At 42.7% G+C, this 15,233-nt stretch overlaps 1 protein-coding gene across 14 annotated transcripts in view; it reads left to right on the top strand.

The window, feature by feature from the left end:
* nedd4l (NEDD4 like E3 ubiquitin protein ligase) overlaps positions 1-15,233 on the top strand; it is a 62,411-nt gene that overhangs the window by 11,800 nt on the left and 35,378 nt on the right. For 7 of the 14 annotated variants that reach the window (XM_074618266.1, XM_074618267.1, XM_074618265.1 and 4 more), the window contains exons 4-5: positions 898-936; positions 2,517-2,570. In XM_074618266.1, coding sequence (XP_074474367.1) covers positions 898-936; positions 2,517-2,570 — 93 coding nt within the window. Of the gene's footprint in view, positions 1-897; positions 937-2,516; positions 2,571-8,191; positions 9,406-15,233 lie in introns of those variants that run through there. The other 7 variants (XM_074618256.1, XM_074618260.1, XM_074618258.1 and 4 more) reach the window with 5 other exon arrangements.

Here is a 15,233-nt window from a genome sequence, read left to right as displayed (position 1 = left end):
TTAGCTACATGTAGCTGCCAGGCAGCCCTCTGCTGGAGTCGGGCAGCTCAGGCCTCCATGCAGGCAGACATATGCTGCCAGTGGCCGTGGTTGCCTTACTGGATATAAATAGCTGACAATGCACTGCTATGTGGAGCAGAAAATGAAGCATCACTGCTCGGCTCTTCCACGGGCTCTATGTGTCTTTAAGTGGGACACCTCTGATGGATTTGTCGTTGAAGCTAAGATTATGGCTTGTGGCGAGATGGCATGAAAAATGATGACAAGTCTGAGACTAACCAGCCTGTACCGAACATTGATATTTGGCATACTTTTCTATCAATTTTAATTATTTCATCAAGAAGAATTTGACATGTTTTTAGAGTTAAATTGGCTTTTTTTTTTGTCAAAGTGCAGTGGGTTCACTTGTGATTCTGCTATCTCAGCAGTTGCTTTAACAGAGATGTTATTTTATCGCTGCCGTAAAACGTCGTAAAGTGTTTATTAATGGGAGCGACTTGTGAACTTAAGGATTCATTGACATTCTAACGTTTAAGACATTTCAATCACCGGAGGAATTTTAATGAGATGTGTCACATAGCTCTCAGTCTAATAAAATATCAAATGTGTGAGGCAGAAGGAGGGAGTCTGTGTGCGACGCGTCCACATACTGAGCAGAACGTGGACGAAAATCCTTTAATCTAGGGACTAATGCCAATCACTGGGACATGTTGTCAGCTACAAACTTCCTCTAACAACGTAAGAGGATCATTGACGCACAAAGATTGAGCCTAATTTCTCATTTGGGCTCTCTTCTCTCACTCTCACAGTTGGATCGGTTTCATACATCTGCTCTGTTTTCTGTGTAAACTAACGATGGCGTTCACTGTTAATTCATCATCCACTTTCTGTTTTCAGACCCTCAATCCAAAATGGAACGAGGAATTCTACTTCAGAGTGAGTTCACATTTTGAACTCTCTGTGTGTTTTTATTATGTGTCACATTCCCTGTCTTCCCACCACGATGGCCTGTTATTGCCCTTGTTGACTCTGGAGTGGTAGTGTCAGAGTTGTTAATCTTTGGTTGCTGTTTAACTGAGTCCCACCTCTTCCACCACTGTAATCAAACAGATCATATCAGACTTTAGAAGCTTAGCTACATGCGTATGTTTACTCCTCACTGGTTAATTATGAAAGAATTATAGTCCAGCCGTATGCCATACCGATTGGAAGATTGGTTACCTTCCAGCCACACTGGTCATTAATTACTGTATTTGTTTGTTTGAATAGGGCTGTCAAAGTTAACGTGATAATAACGCGTTAACGCAAATTCGCTTTAACGCCACAAATTTCTTCAACGCATTAACGCATCTTGGGATTTTTAGGTTGTAGCAGGCTCAGGTTTTAAAGCTAGAGTGAAGATACTGGTATCATGTGAAACTAGAAACCTGAGGATTCCATCAGTATCAACCATGTCATACTAGCTTGTCGCAAAGGAGGCTAAACAAGGCTCCAAACTTTTGCTAAATTTAAGCGAGGAAAAACTTGCAGGGCCATTTCAATGGGTACTCACGAGTCTCCCCTTTACAGACATGCCCACTTTATGATAATCACATGCAGTTTCGGGCAAGTCATAGTCAAGTCAGCACACTGACACACTGACAGCTGTTGTTGACTGTTGGGCTTGAGTTTGCCATGTTATGATTTGAGCACATTTTTTATGCTAAATGCAGTACCTGTGAAGGTTTCTGGACAATATTTGTCATTGTTTTGTGTTGTTAAATGATTTCTAATAATGAATATATACATACATTTGCATAAAGCAGCTTATTTTCCCACTCCCATATTGATAAATGTATTAAATCTCCTTTTAAGGTACATATTGAACAGATAAAAAATGTGCGATTACTTTGCTATTACTCGTGACAAAATATTTTAATTGATTGACAGCCCTAGTTTGTCGTCTTTAATGATGAAGAAATTAATTTGAGAATGAATCGTAAACAATCGCAACCAATAGTGGGTTGGTCTTCTCGCTCATATGACATTTAGTTGAACACATAGCTTGTGTGTAGACAGAAGAAGGCGGCATTTAATAGTGCCATGGGTATAAGAAATGAGAATTTTTTCTACCTAAATTATGCAAACGTTGTGGGATGTCTTAAGTATTTCCCATCTAATCTGTCCCTCACTGAATCCGGCCCAGTTGAGTAGAGATCCTTATCGTGCAGGAAGAGGGTGGGGACTTTCTGGGAAGTGAAAAGCACAGACATAGTTGCTGAGCTAAATCATACACACATAATTTGAATAAAGTAAGCATATTTGCCCACTCCCATGTTGATAAGCGTATTAAATACTTGACAAATCTCCCTTTAAGGTACATTTTGAACAGATAAAAAATGTGCAATTAATTTGCGATTAATCGCGATTAGCTAATTTAGTCGATTGACAGCCCTAGCATGTACATTGGCTTTGTATGCCACACAACCAGTGTATGACTGCTGTATAATCTCCGCTGTTATTTTGTTGCCACACAGGTGTGTCCGCAGAATCACAGGCTACTCTTCGAGGTGTTCGATGAGAACAGATTGGTAAGATTCACACTTCGTAACCTCTTAACACTTCTCTCTCTCAGCTGCATATATCACTTATGTTTTATATGTTTTGACAGTTGTCACCAGCAGTTGATTTATTTAGTTCCACCCACCAGGAAACTCATGCCTCTTCTAATTGCCTTCATGCAGTTTGTTTCCACTTCAATCTATCTAGACGTTGTGTTGTCTTGATAACGTCTCGTTCCCTTTCCTTTTAGTGATAATGACATTTCCGGTACTACTTTCTTTTATGGTTTAGACTTAATTATACCAATAAAACATTAATATGTCACCAAATACAATGCGATGATGCACACATGTATTACTTTCATTTCACCACAGGGATCATTAACAATCAGGAATGAATTGTATTGACTTTATCTGCAACCCCCGTGTCTTCGGTTTCCTTTTTTGTGAACTCTGTGACACATTTGCCAGATTTAATATCACAGGATTTCAGCTGTAGGCTCAAACAAAACAAATACATTGCAGTACACAGGGAAGGAAAAGACAGAGGCGGTTTACGGCCTGTTTAGTTTCATAGCTCTACTTTAAAGCTGTAGTCCACTAACAACTCCTACATTCCTCTTATGTCAAATCTTTCAGGTTTCCACCACAGACGAGAACACTAGTTTCATTGACTTGTGAAATTAAGCCTGTTTGTAGGCCCTCAGTTGCCATGACAACTAGATTAAATGTCTGCACAATGTCAAGAGATGCAGCAATTAAAAAACGGCACAAGCAGGTCTTGATAATCAATTCACGCTTTTGTTTAGCCTTCACCTTGGCGAACCATCTTCAGAGGCGAGTGAAGTGCTTGTTGACATAACGAAGACATTGTTCTGTGGAAGACGTGAACGGCTTCCCTCAAAGCGGTTGCTGGAGTACAGTAATATTTGTTTCTTATGAATTCTCAGTAACTCTGGGATCTGCGTCTTTGAGTTTGATGTCTGATAAAACAAACAGCGGATGCAGCCCAACATAGTGGTGATGTTCTTGGCTGGATAAGGCACATTCATTATGTCTGTGCCTCACAGGTTGAGGACTTCTGTGCTTTTGAGTAACGATGTGGGAGGTCCAAAGATTTTATGATTTGAGCTTTTTGTTACACCGCATTCTACAGTTGTCCTGATAACTTAATGAAGTGACGGTACATTTTTATGATTAAATCTCAGTCACTTTAACGTGCATGTTACTGATAAAATCAGTGCATACATTAGTGCGTGTTGTGCGCATGTTCGACGGAGGGGAATTGCTGGCGCTCAGCCCGCTATGAAAAGGGCAGCTCAAATTTTTCCCCTCAGTACAGTGGGGAAGTCTCTGCTGCCGTATAGAAGAGGACAGGCGGCCTCGAGCCCGGTCCTCTCCTTATATGTCTGAGGAGGTCCTTTTCTCTCTATCTCTAGGTGCATGCCAAGGCAGCTCCTCCACCACTGGCCAGTATTTCTTTGAAGGGGCTGCTTGTTCCCTTACATCCATTAATTTATGGTTTATTTGTGTCAAGAGATGAAATGTTTGACTAAGCTTTCTGCTATAGCACCTCTGATAGATTGTGGTTCACTTATGTGTACTTATAAAGATACTAATGCTCCAGATACACTTAGGCTGTGTCCAAAATCACTCAATACTCTATAATACTGTACTATAATACTGTATAGTGAGTTTGCCATGTTGTAGTGCTGTCTGAATGTGTAATGAGAAGTATTAAAACATTACATGTCCCTTAGAAATTAAAAAGGTAATACCACTAATTTGTGAGGTAAAATTCTGTGAATTTTGGGTTGCTGGAAAAAAGTTAACTCAACAAAATAGCTAACATATGTTATTATCATAAAAATACACATTAGTATTTACTATGGATGGTCTACCAGCAGACAATCTGGCGTGTTTTAATTGTGTGATAACCAGGGTCGGAAATTAGCATTGGCAGTGGTGGGTGAAATCATCAGGGAATCTGCCACTTTGGCAGGCAGGGAAAACGCTAGAGATGAGAACCGTAGTTGTCCGCTTTCTTGGCATCTTTTGCCTCCATGACTATTGATTCCTCTTATCGATGCTTTCCGACAGTTACGCATGCACAATGACGCATACGCATGCCGTATCATGTTTCAGTTTTTTTTACCAGAGACTAGGCGGAGAGAAAAAAAGCACTCAAAAGCATGGCGCTACTAAACCTGAGGGGACGCATCCTATTTTGTCCCTGATAATGCGACACTGTGAACAACAAATCTGTGTTGAAATCAACAGGAGGAGAGTTAGTAACGTTACCTGTTAGCAGCCAGTGGGCAGCACAGTCCTGCTTGGTTAAATAGCGGAGTTACTAACATTAACGGAGGTGCCATTCAGTTATTATTATTAGGCGTTCAAAGTCTGCTCAGGAAAAAGGACAATTGGGCAAAGGTAAATTACAACGTTATCATGATGTGTTCAAATGTAATCTCGTAAAATTTACAAAGTACAGTACCCTCCCTCCATGGTGTAATTCGAACACTGTAATTTAACATGTATATAATGTTTTTTGTGTAAGATATATTGACTATTGAATAACATCAGATCTAAGATGTTATTCCTTCATTTAGCGCAGAGATTTCAAAAGTGGCAGATAAAATTTCTGAGTGGCAAACAAAAAAAAAATACTTGCCTGTCACAGTGGCAGGCAGTGACAAAAGTTAATTTCAGACCCTGGTGACAACAATGATGTCATTAACAGCGGCGATAAAATGACCCGAGTTGTGTCCAAAAGTGTTTTTTCATTTTGCCGATGAGCTCACTATATAGTCCTCTACATATAACTCCCTGGATAGTGAGCAGGGTGTAGTGAATGAGTGAATGATTTCGGACACAGGCTGAATGTCAACTTAGTAAGTAAGTAAGTGCTTACATAATATAGGAGGGCTACACATGAGACTGACAGCTAAATGTAAAGATAGGTTGAAAAGGCCTACACTACAGTGTAGTGCTTTGTTTGAAGCAGGCATGTTATGTCATTTGGCAAGCTGGGCATGCTGCCATTGGACCACACATTGGCATTTAGTTTCTTTTATACAGAACATAACGTTTCACACACACATTTATTGACTAACACTGCAGGCAGTGTGTCATCGCGAAGTGTAATCGGCTGCCAAGCCACGATTTCTTCTTGCTCTACAGTCTTTCTCTTTTGGGCTCTTTCTCTGCCTCCAGTCAATATCGCCTGTCTCCGAGATGCCCTCTTGGCCACAATGGAGAACTTTCATTTTTTGTTTTTGTCCTTTTTTTTTTTTTTTCCCTTCCCAACTATGGTGCACCATCAGTGGCTTGGCTGTCTGCTCGTTGCAGCTTGCTTTTTGAGACAGATTAGGTGACGCACTGAAGGCTAAACCATAGGTCGGGCAAGTCATAGATGTGGGAACGGGTTTTTTGGACCACACAGTTCTGAAAGGCCAAATTATCATAGGGGCTTTGTCAGTTTTGTGCGTGGAGACAGACGGCTCGCCCACAAACTCTGGTCTCTGGGCAAAGTAGCCCCAAACCCCCATTTTCACATGCTGATCCACCGGTGAATCACTGCACTATAAAGAATGCTCTCATGAATGTACAGTATGTTGTGAAAATCTCTCTCCTTCTCTCTCTGTGTTTATCTTGTACTGTTGCCAAATAGTACATTACAAATGCTTCAGCATCTTAATTTGTGTGCCTGATTTCAGCAGGGCAGACTTAAGATCACAGCCGAGTCGTATCTTGGGCGGTTTTTGGATGAATGGCCTATAAAACCACCAGACGGTTAAGTGTTTGGCTGTGCACGGGAGACAGCCTAGCCTATTCTGTTTGAAGGAGACACGGATATCTTTCTCCCGAGAGGACTCTGCTGTTTGCCTTATCAAAGCTGCAATCTGTCAGATATTCTGCTCCTTCACTCTGCCGCTGCCTTGTTTTTTTTGTCCTGGTCCATTTTTAGCAACAACTTCCTTATGCTTCTTTCTGTTTCCAAGCTACAAGAAGTAACAGGGCTCAATTTGTCCTCCAGATTTGTTGGCGAACGTAGTATTTTTAGTGGCAACATTTAGCGAGGAAATATTCACTTCACAACGTGACCGGTGTATCTGTTGGAAAAGGATATGGATGTTTGTATACAACAGATTTATAGGTCTGTTTCTTTCTCTCAGTTCTCCTTCTTTTTACCCTCCCTCTCCCGGGGGGTATGGTGGGATGCTCAGGCAGATCAGTAACAGCAGAACGGGTGATGTTATGGCCCTTAAAGTGATAGTTCGGGTGTTTTGAAGTGGTGTTATGTCAGGTACTTATCCATTATAGATGTATTACTTACAGTAGTTGACGGTCGGCACACCCCCAGTTTGGAGAAACAGACAGGAGTTACCGCACCGGATGTGCCGACTGCCTACTGTAGGTAATACACTGACTATGGATAAGTACCTCACACAACCACACTTCAAAACACCCAAACTATCCCTTTAAGTCATTAAATGAATGAAGAAATAGGCTAGAGGTCATATTTACCAGTGATGTTTTAAGATCCATCCATCCATCCATCTGCAACCGCTTATCCCGTTAGGGGTTGCGGGGGGGCTGGAGCCGATCCCAGCCGACATTGGGCGAAGGCGGGGTACACCCTGGACAGGTCGCCAGTCCATCACAGGGCTGACACATAGAGACAGACAACCATTCACACTCACATTCACACCTACGGGCAATTTAGAGTCAACAATTAACCTAACCTGCATGTCTTTGGACTGTTGGAGGAAACCGTAGTACCCGGAGAAAACCCACGCTAACACGGGGAGAACACGCAAACTCCACACAGAAAGGCCCCAAGCCGGATTTGAACCTGCGACCCTCTAGCTGTGAGGCGCCAGTGCTAACCACTGCAAAGTTACTTTAGTAATGTTAAAGACAGTGGTGTTTTGAGGAAGATAGATAGATTGTTTTAGTACTACTACAGGAAACTGAGCTACACTGATACTCCAGATATCAGTTTTAGTTAAAGGAATTAAGTGGGAGATAATGTCAAAATGAAGAGGTAACTTATCGGGGTTAAAAACTACCAAAGTGTGAGGGCCGAGGACTTAGTGTATTAATGAGAGGTGTGGAGGCAGGGAAATGGGTGGAGGTTAGAAAGAGATCATGTGAATGGAGGAAGGGATGGACAGTGGTGCGTGGGGTGTGTTTGGGGGGCCAGTTGGCACTTGAGGGCAGCATGGGGTTGTAACGAGAGGTGCCGGGGCCATTTGTGGTCACATGACTTACAAGCAACCCACTGTCACCTCGGAAACCAGGAGCGCCGGCCGCTCTTATCCAATCATGTCAGGAATGCTGGCCGTCACTCGGCTCAGGCTATTTCTGCAGTCTGTCGCTAGTGCTTGGTAGTGCTAAGAGTCTGGTATACAGGGATCCTTCTTTTTTTTTTTTTTTATCCCCCCCCCCCTCACCCTTCCTCTCTTTAGCTCCACTCTGCCATTCCTTAGAGTGCGCTGTGTAAAGTTGTCTGCTCTTTTGCAGTGGCTTTTTCAGTTTTTGTGGTGTGACTTCTTTCCTCCGTAGAGTTTACTGTGGAAGGAAAGTTGTGGAAGAGACTCAGAGAGGGTGGGAGGGGGGGTTAGGGAGAGTGGAAGAAAAAAAAAGGGGATCAGTCATCCAGCCAGCCAAAAGAGAGAAGTGGGCGACACTAAGAGACAGAGACTGGAGCCAGAGGAGAGAACCAAACAGCCAGGCAGAGAGACAGTGAGAGGGAACGGGAGCTGTGGGACGTGAGGTGAAAATGGCTCAACGTCTGCGTTTGTACTTTGGCTCAGGCCGCAGTAACACAGCCCCGGAGATACTGGAAGGAGACTCTGAGGAGCAGCAGGGAGACAACGATGTGGTCACGGCAATCCGCATGCGGCCGCCTCCGGTGCCGACGTTCTCTCAGGAGCCAGCTGCGCAGCATGCCCCACCGAGAGCTTCACGGTCGGAGCCTTCTCTCAAACGCAGCTCCTCCATGTTCATACCCCAGCTCGCCGCCTACGCCGAGCCGCGGCCCACCAAGAGCTCCTCCATGCACATCTCCCTCCAGCGCTCCAACGGATCAAGTAATGGAGATTCCCGTGGTTATGCCGATGATGTCCCGCCACCCTGTTATACTCCTCCAGGACCTGCGCCTGCCTATACAGAACCACAGATCCAAGATGACGTTCCTCAACACCCGCCTCCTCCGTACTACAGCCCAGATACTTTAAACTCACAAACTCTTCTGACAGAGCCGAACCTGCCCAAACGCAGGGTCTTTAGTATTGGCTCCAATGGCAATACTATGTATAGCAGCGGCCAACCTGGTATCAGTGTTGGTGGGATTTGCATCCAGAGGAACTCCCCTGATGGTTCTGATATCCAGCATTTCAGAATCCACCCTTATGGGGGTACTGGTTGGTCTGTGCAGCAGCAGAGCCTGGACCAGTCTGTTAATGGTGGAACACAGAGACTAGTGTTTCAGCTCCAGAACCAGGATCAGAGTCAGGCTGCTGCATCCCAGGAAGAATGCTCAGATGTTGGCTATGCCAGCTCAAGAGGTAGCCGCATGGTGCGTTACCCCAGAATTCGACTGGAGAGAAGCTCGCCTCATCAGAGGCTGTTGCTGGAAAATCAACACGAGGAAACTGGTGCAGATGGAAAAGCTGTAGAGGAGAACCAAACAGACGTGGAGAGAACGGAAGCAAGGAACCGTTCTAATGGTTGTACTTTCAAAATCAGTGGGGATTCATCCAGGAGGCAGCCTCATGTCAAGATATATTTTACCCAGGGCAGAGGTGGAGATCAGGATGTCAGCCATGGCAATGATTCGGAGAGGAATGAACCCAAGGTAAAGATTACTGGAAAACTTTAGTAGGACTGAAAAAGTTTTTAAATGGAAAAAGATTTTGTAAATATTGTTCTGAGATTTGAAAGGTTTGTAGAAGGACTGTCAAAGTTAACGCGATAAAGGATCCATTGGTACCAACCATGTCATTCTATCTTGTTGTGAAGGAGGCTAAATAATGCTCCAAATTTGCGCTACATTTTGGTGAGGAAAAACTCTCATGACCATTTTCAGAGGGGTCTCTTGACCTCTGACCTCAAGATATGTGAAGGAAAATGGGTTCTATGGGTACCCACGAGTCTTCCCTTTACAGACATGCACATTTTATGATAATCCCATGCAGTTTGGGGCAAGTCATAGTCAAGTCAGTTGGGCTTGAGTTTGCCAAGTTATGATTTGAGCATATTTTTTATGCTAAATGCAGTACCTGTGAGGGTTTCTGGACAATATTTGTCATTGTTTTGTGTTGTTAATGATTTCCAACATTAAATATATTCATACATTTGCATAAAGCAAGGATATTTTCCCACTTCCATGTTGATAACGGTGATTAAATACTTGACGAATCTCCCTTTTAAGGTAAATTTTGAACAGATAAAACGTGTGATTACTTTGCGATGGTGATATTTTAATCGATGACAGCCCTAGTTTGTCGTCTTTAATGATGAAGAAATTAATTTGAGAATGAATCATAAACAATCGCAACCAATAGTGGATGGGTCTTCTCGCTCATATGACATTTAGTTGAACACATAGCTTGTTGTGTAGCCAGAAGAAGGCGGCATTTAAAAGGCCATGGGTATAAGAAATGAGAATTTATGCTACCTAAATCATGCAAACGTTGTGGGATGTCTTAAGTATTTCACATCTAATCTGTCCCTCACTGAATCCGGCCCAGTTGAGTAGAGATCCGTATGGTGCAGGAAGAGGGTGGTGACTTTCCTGGAAGTGAAAAGCACAGACACGGTTTGCTGAGCTAAATCACACACACACTGGCGTTCTTTCACTTCTGCAACCACAGGCATTTTGAAGTTTTACACACATCGGCCAATTCAGTCATGAAAGGAAAACAGGAATGGATGAATGGATAATTTCTCCGCACTTGTTGCCTTCTGGTTCATAGAAATGTGACACTTAAGTTTGGTAATACCCTTAACTGCAGCCAGTGCTCTTTGAGAGTTGGCTGTTTCTATCTTTAGTCTGTTTCTAGTGTGGTTGTTGATTTTGAGAGCGGGCTGGCGGCATGTCTTCTTTGGCTCTTGGCTGGTATGGATCCGTATCCTCGCAGCTGCTCCATGAGTGATTAAGAAGTAAGAAGTCATTATAGGCCAAACGACGATCAAGAAGTTAAAAAAGCTATCGGTATCTGTTTCCCTGAAAGCTTGAAGACTTTCTGCTATCCTTCCATGTATCGCTCAAGCTTTAGCCAGTGCATCATATTACGTAATCCTTCACATGATTCTTCTTAAAGCACTTAAGATATTGGACTTTTCAGCAGCAATGCGTTCTGTATACAACCTGGACATTTGTGGTTCCCAACCTTTGCGGCTTGTGAACCTTGAATATGAAGCAATGTCTATTTACGACCTCTTGTCACAGGTTGGATTTGATGTAAACGAGTCGTGACCAGTTAGCCAAAGAGTAATCTTTACTTCTCAGATTGATTTTTAAGGTGATAGCAGATATTTAATAAACAAATTGTGTTGCAGAATTCTTTCTGCTTTCTTATCCTGTTAATAATCTCATGACTCCTCAGATTATCATGCGACCCTTGGGTTGTTCCAACCCCCAGGCTGGGAACCACTCTACACCAGGGAATTATAATGAATCAAACTTGAACATGCGTTGTGGAGTTTTTCACCTATACAGGCCTAAGACACAGAACGTAAGTGCTAACTGGCCATCGGCTGTAGTCTTTGCGGTGTGTTCAAATGCAACGTCGGCCAAGACGCAGGCAGCGTGAGGCGATGCAACAGTCGGCCTTCATCGCCGCTAGTTCTCCGATGTCGGCTTGGTGTGTCTGGGCCTTAGTAGTGCTATGGAGCAGTTTTTTTATGAGTGGATCCCCGTTTTGTAAGCAGGTGACAATGTGCACAGATAAAAACCAATGCACCAGCAAAGGCAGTGATGATAAAGACTCCTATTGCAGGTTAACATGGGTGTAAACAATGCAGGTTTTGAATTATAAAAAAAAAAAAACAGCTGTGGAAATTGTTTTGTGAGTAAAGGAAATGCATTCAACACATTTGTCAGACCTCAAGGATACACACCTTTCATTTTGGTGAGTAATACTGAATGAAAATGTAATAGGGCTGCACAGTTAATTGAAATGTTATTGAAATTGCAATATGGCCTACTGCAATTTTCAAATAGCAGGAGGCGCAATATTTGTTACAGGGCAAATGTGTGTCAAAATAGCATTTAAAATGAAATATAGTCGTGCTGCAGTGATGTCCCGGCCTACATGTCATATTCTACAGGCTTAAGAAAACATCTTTGTTTGGCACAGATCCCCGCAGGAATCACACCTTAATCATTTTAATGTTTTTCAGTGAAGATGAGAATAATGATATTCCAATTGCAATATCAGTCAAAATAATCGCAATTGCCTGCCACAATAAGGAGATGAGATTAATTTTGTTGTAAAGTCCTCCAGTGCGCTAGGTTTTATCTCTAACTTGTTGTTTCATGAGGATGGTGCTATGCCCGGCTTTTGTCGCATGAATAACTGTTTTGACAAACCAGTTACTCCTGCCTTCCTTATCATTAAGGACAGATAAACGTTTTTTTTAGATGGCGCAAGCACATACGAGCATGCACAGAGGTGTTTATGCTCAGCGCGTTGTTCGTTGCAATATGCTCCGAAACGCCAGGAGGCGTACAAACAAAATATTCTGTGGATAAGCAAGAAGTCAATGAGTGGTACCGGAAAGGAAAGTAGGCTGCCTGGCAACTGTAGTAAACACTAAACACAGACGTAAGTACCGCCAAATATTGTATTCGTGTACTGTAATTATTACTGTCGCTTACCTCCAAGTCAAAATGACTTTCCGTCTCTCGGTGGCTCCCCTCGGGTCGCCACTCTTTCCATGAAACCTTTTCTTTTTTTTTAGCTTTAACAAAACAATCTCTCGTATTCTTTCACAGCTTGCGGCAAAAAGCCTCTTCTAGTGTTTACTACTATATTGCCAGGCAGCCTGCTTTCCTTTCCGGTACCACTCGTTGACTTCACAGACTATTTTGTCTGTACGCCTCCTGGCGTTTTGGAGCATATTGCAACGATCAACGCGCTGAGCATAAACGCCTCTGTGCGTGCTTGTAGCCACGGTGTCTCACGCGAGCATGAAGAAAGCTTAAGAATTGCGTTGAACCCGGATGTTACAAATCCAAGATGGTGTAAGATTTGGTCAAATAGTTCTGGTTTTGTCAGAGTCACGGAGTCGGAGACCTCAGGCACAATTAGACCTACGATGCGATTGGTTTGTTAATATTGGCCGCTCTCCACTAATGCATCTACAATGTTAATATATTTTTAGTTTTGACAGCCATACTTGAAAGCATTTTACACACCTTTTCCTTTTTAAACACACGTGGTGTTGTGTTACCCCAGGGCATCCTGTTTCTCATGCAACAAGGAAATCCTCATTTAGACCATAATGACAGGTCTTCCCCAACTGGTAGCCTGGAGTTGGAGTGCCCCTTTTTAAAGCCCTGCATGGGATACTACCAGTGTGTGTGTTTGTTTGTGTGTGTGTGTGCCAGCGAGACTAGCTGCAGACAGCTATGCCACAGTGCCATGCCCTCGTTACAGCACGACACCCCCCCAGTTTCCATTCACAAAGAGCTCCTGCAGGCCAATGGGTTTGCTATATTTACAGGATTGTGGATGGATGGGGGGGAACTCTTTTTTTTTTTTTTTATTTTGGTCCAGTAGCATATGAGTGGGGTTTAAATTGCTATTGTTGTGAAGTGCTTCTCTTCTTTCAACTCTGATCTCGGAGCTCTGATACAATGCGTGGCATTGTAATTCAGTCGTGTCAGCACAGAGACTGTTGAGTAGGTGAGACAACCTTTTCACACTTCAGTGCCAGCCTGGACCCGTTGGAGGTTTCTCTATATCATAAACTCCGTCTGTTACCACCTCTTCATATATATATATATATTTATATCTTCATGGCAGTTCAGTAGGGCTACAGTTACTATTGACAGTTTTTATCTCTTGATGTACTTTCCTACTGTCTTAAAGGATCGGTGCACCCAATTCACAAAGAAACGTTTTTCTCTCACATACCTGTTGTGGTATCCAGGCATGCTGATAGTGTTTTATTTGCTCAGGTCCAATACTATGACTGTGTATTAGGGCCATTATAGGTATTATGGAGCCGGGGGATAATATTCCAGGAAAAAACTCAGAATTTCAGAGATTAAAGTCGTAAATGTCCGAGAAAACAACTCAGAGATTCTCTGAGATTCAAGTCACAAATTGAAATTGAAATTTTTTGACATGGAACCACATGGCTTCACTTTGTAAGTTCTGATCAACCTCCTCACACCACGGACGCCGTCGCTTGCTGTGTATTATGCCCGCAGTGGATGAACTAATCAAAATATATTTAGCATTAAAGAATTACTCGTTATTTTAGCCCAGAATCACCATATTATCTTAAGCATCCGGACTTTGAATAGACATTGCCGTGAATTGGGCCGATTCAGAAGAAAACAACCTACCTATTAGAGCTTTCTTCTCATAAATTTACCATTTAAATCTCAGAGAATATCCACGTTTTTTCACGTACATTTGCTACTTTAATCTCAGAGATTTCCATTTTTTCTCAGAATATTAATATATTACGTATATATAAAACCCCAAACCTATTTGTGTATAACTAGAAGTATGTGAGATGAGGTTGATGAACTGTTTGTGTTTTTATTCTCTAACTTTTTTTGGCCGGACCGCAGAGTCCGACTCTTTCGAAATGAAAAGGCGGGAACAGTCCTTTATGCAAATGAGCCCGTCCAGAGCGATGCGTTGGCTCACGAAACACAGCTGGATTTAACATTATAGACATGACCACTGACTATTTGTATAACAATTTAGCCACAAATTCACAGACTGACCATACACGGTCCAACCATACACTCGGTTTTGACCGAGTCTTGTTGAGCTAGTTTTACGATCCTTCATCTGCCTCTTTCACTCTTCGACCCTCCTTCTGTTGGTCGTCCGTGGCGCCCTCCCTCTCCCTCTCCCAGTGTAACCTGGCCCTGGGAGGCAGCTGCAGGCTCAACTGTGACCCTTTGATGACTCTGCAATTATATCCCTCTGCATACACATACCCACAGCTTAAAATGCTTGTTATTGTTAAGGACAGAAAAAAAAAAACAGCCATGTGTCCCAGGAGTACATGTGTCCTATGGGATACTGCCATCGCCACTGACTGTGTCATAGGATACAAGCTACAGCACCACTATGTTTTATAGGATCAAACATGTTAGCAAGTGAGATTTCCAGGTGAAGATTAAGTGACTCAACAGTGCAGAAAACTTGTCCAGTTAGAGAAATCTCTGCAGCATTAATTGTAATTCTAAACTTTATTTATAAAAACAAAGTGTTTCACAAACTCCCATTGTAGGTTACAAGTCAACACATGTGAAAGAGTGTAATATGATACTATCAGACTCTCCCAGGTCAGATGCAGCTTACAATTCGCTGTTTTGAATTACTTTGGAGTTACACAAGAAGTAAATTAATTGTGTAGTTGGTTTGGGAAATGAAAGCAGATACTGCTGTAGCTTACACGGTTAGTGGCTCTGGCTTTTCCAAGAAGAAA

The sequence above is a fragment of the Sebastes fasciatus genome, chromosome 19 (genome assembly GCF_043250625.1).
Source record: "Sebastes fasciatus isolate fSebFas1 chromosome 19, fSebFas1.pri, whole genome shotgun sequence".
Taxonomy (NCBI): domain Eukaryota; kingdom Metazoa; phylum Chordata; class Actinopteri; order Perciformes; family Sebastidae; genus Sebastes; species Sebastes fasciatus.
This window is presented reverse-complemented; position numbering and strand designations above follow the sequence as displayed.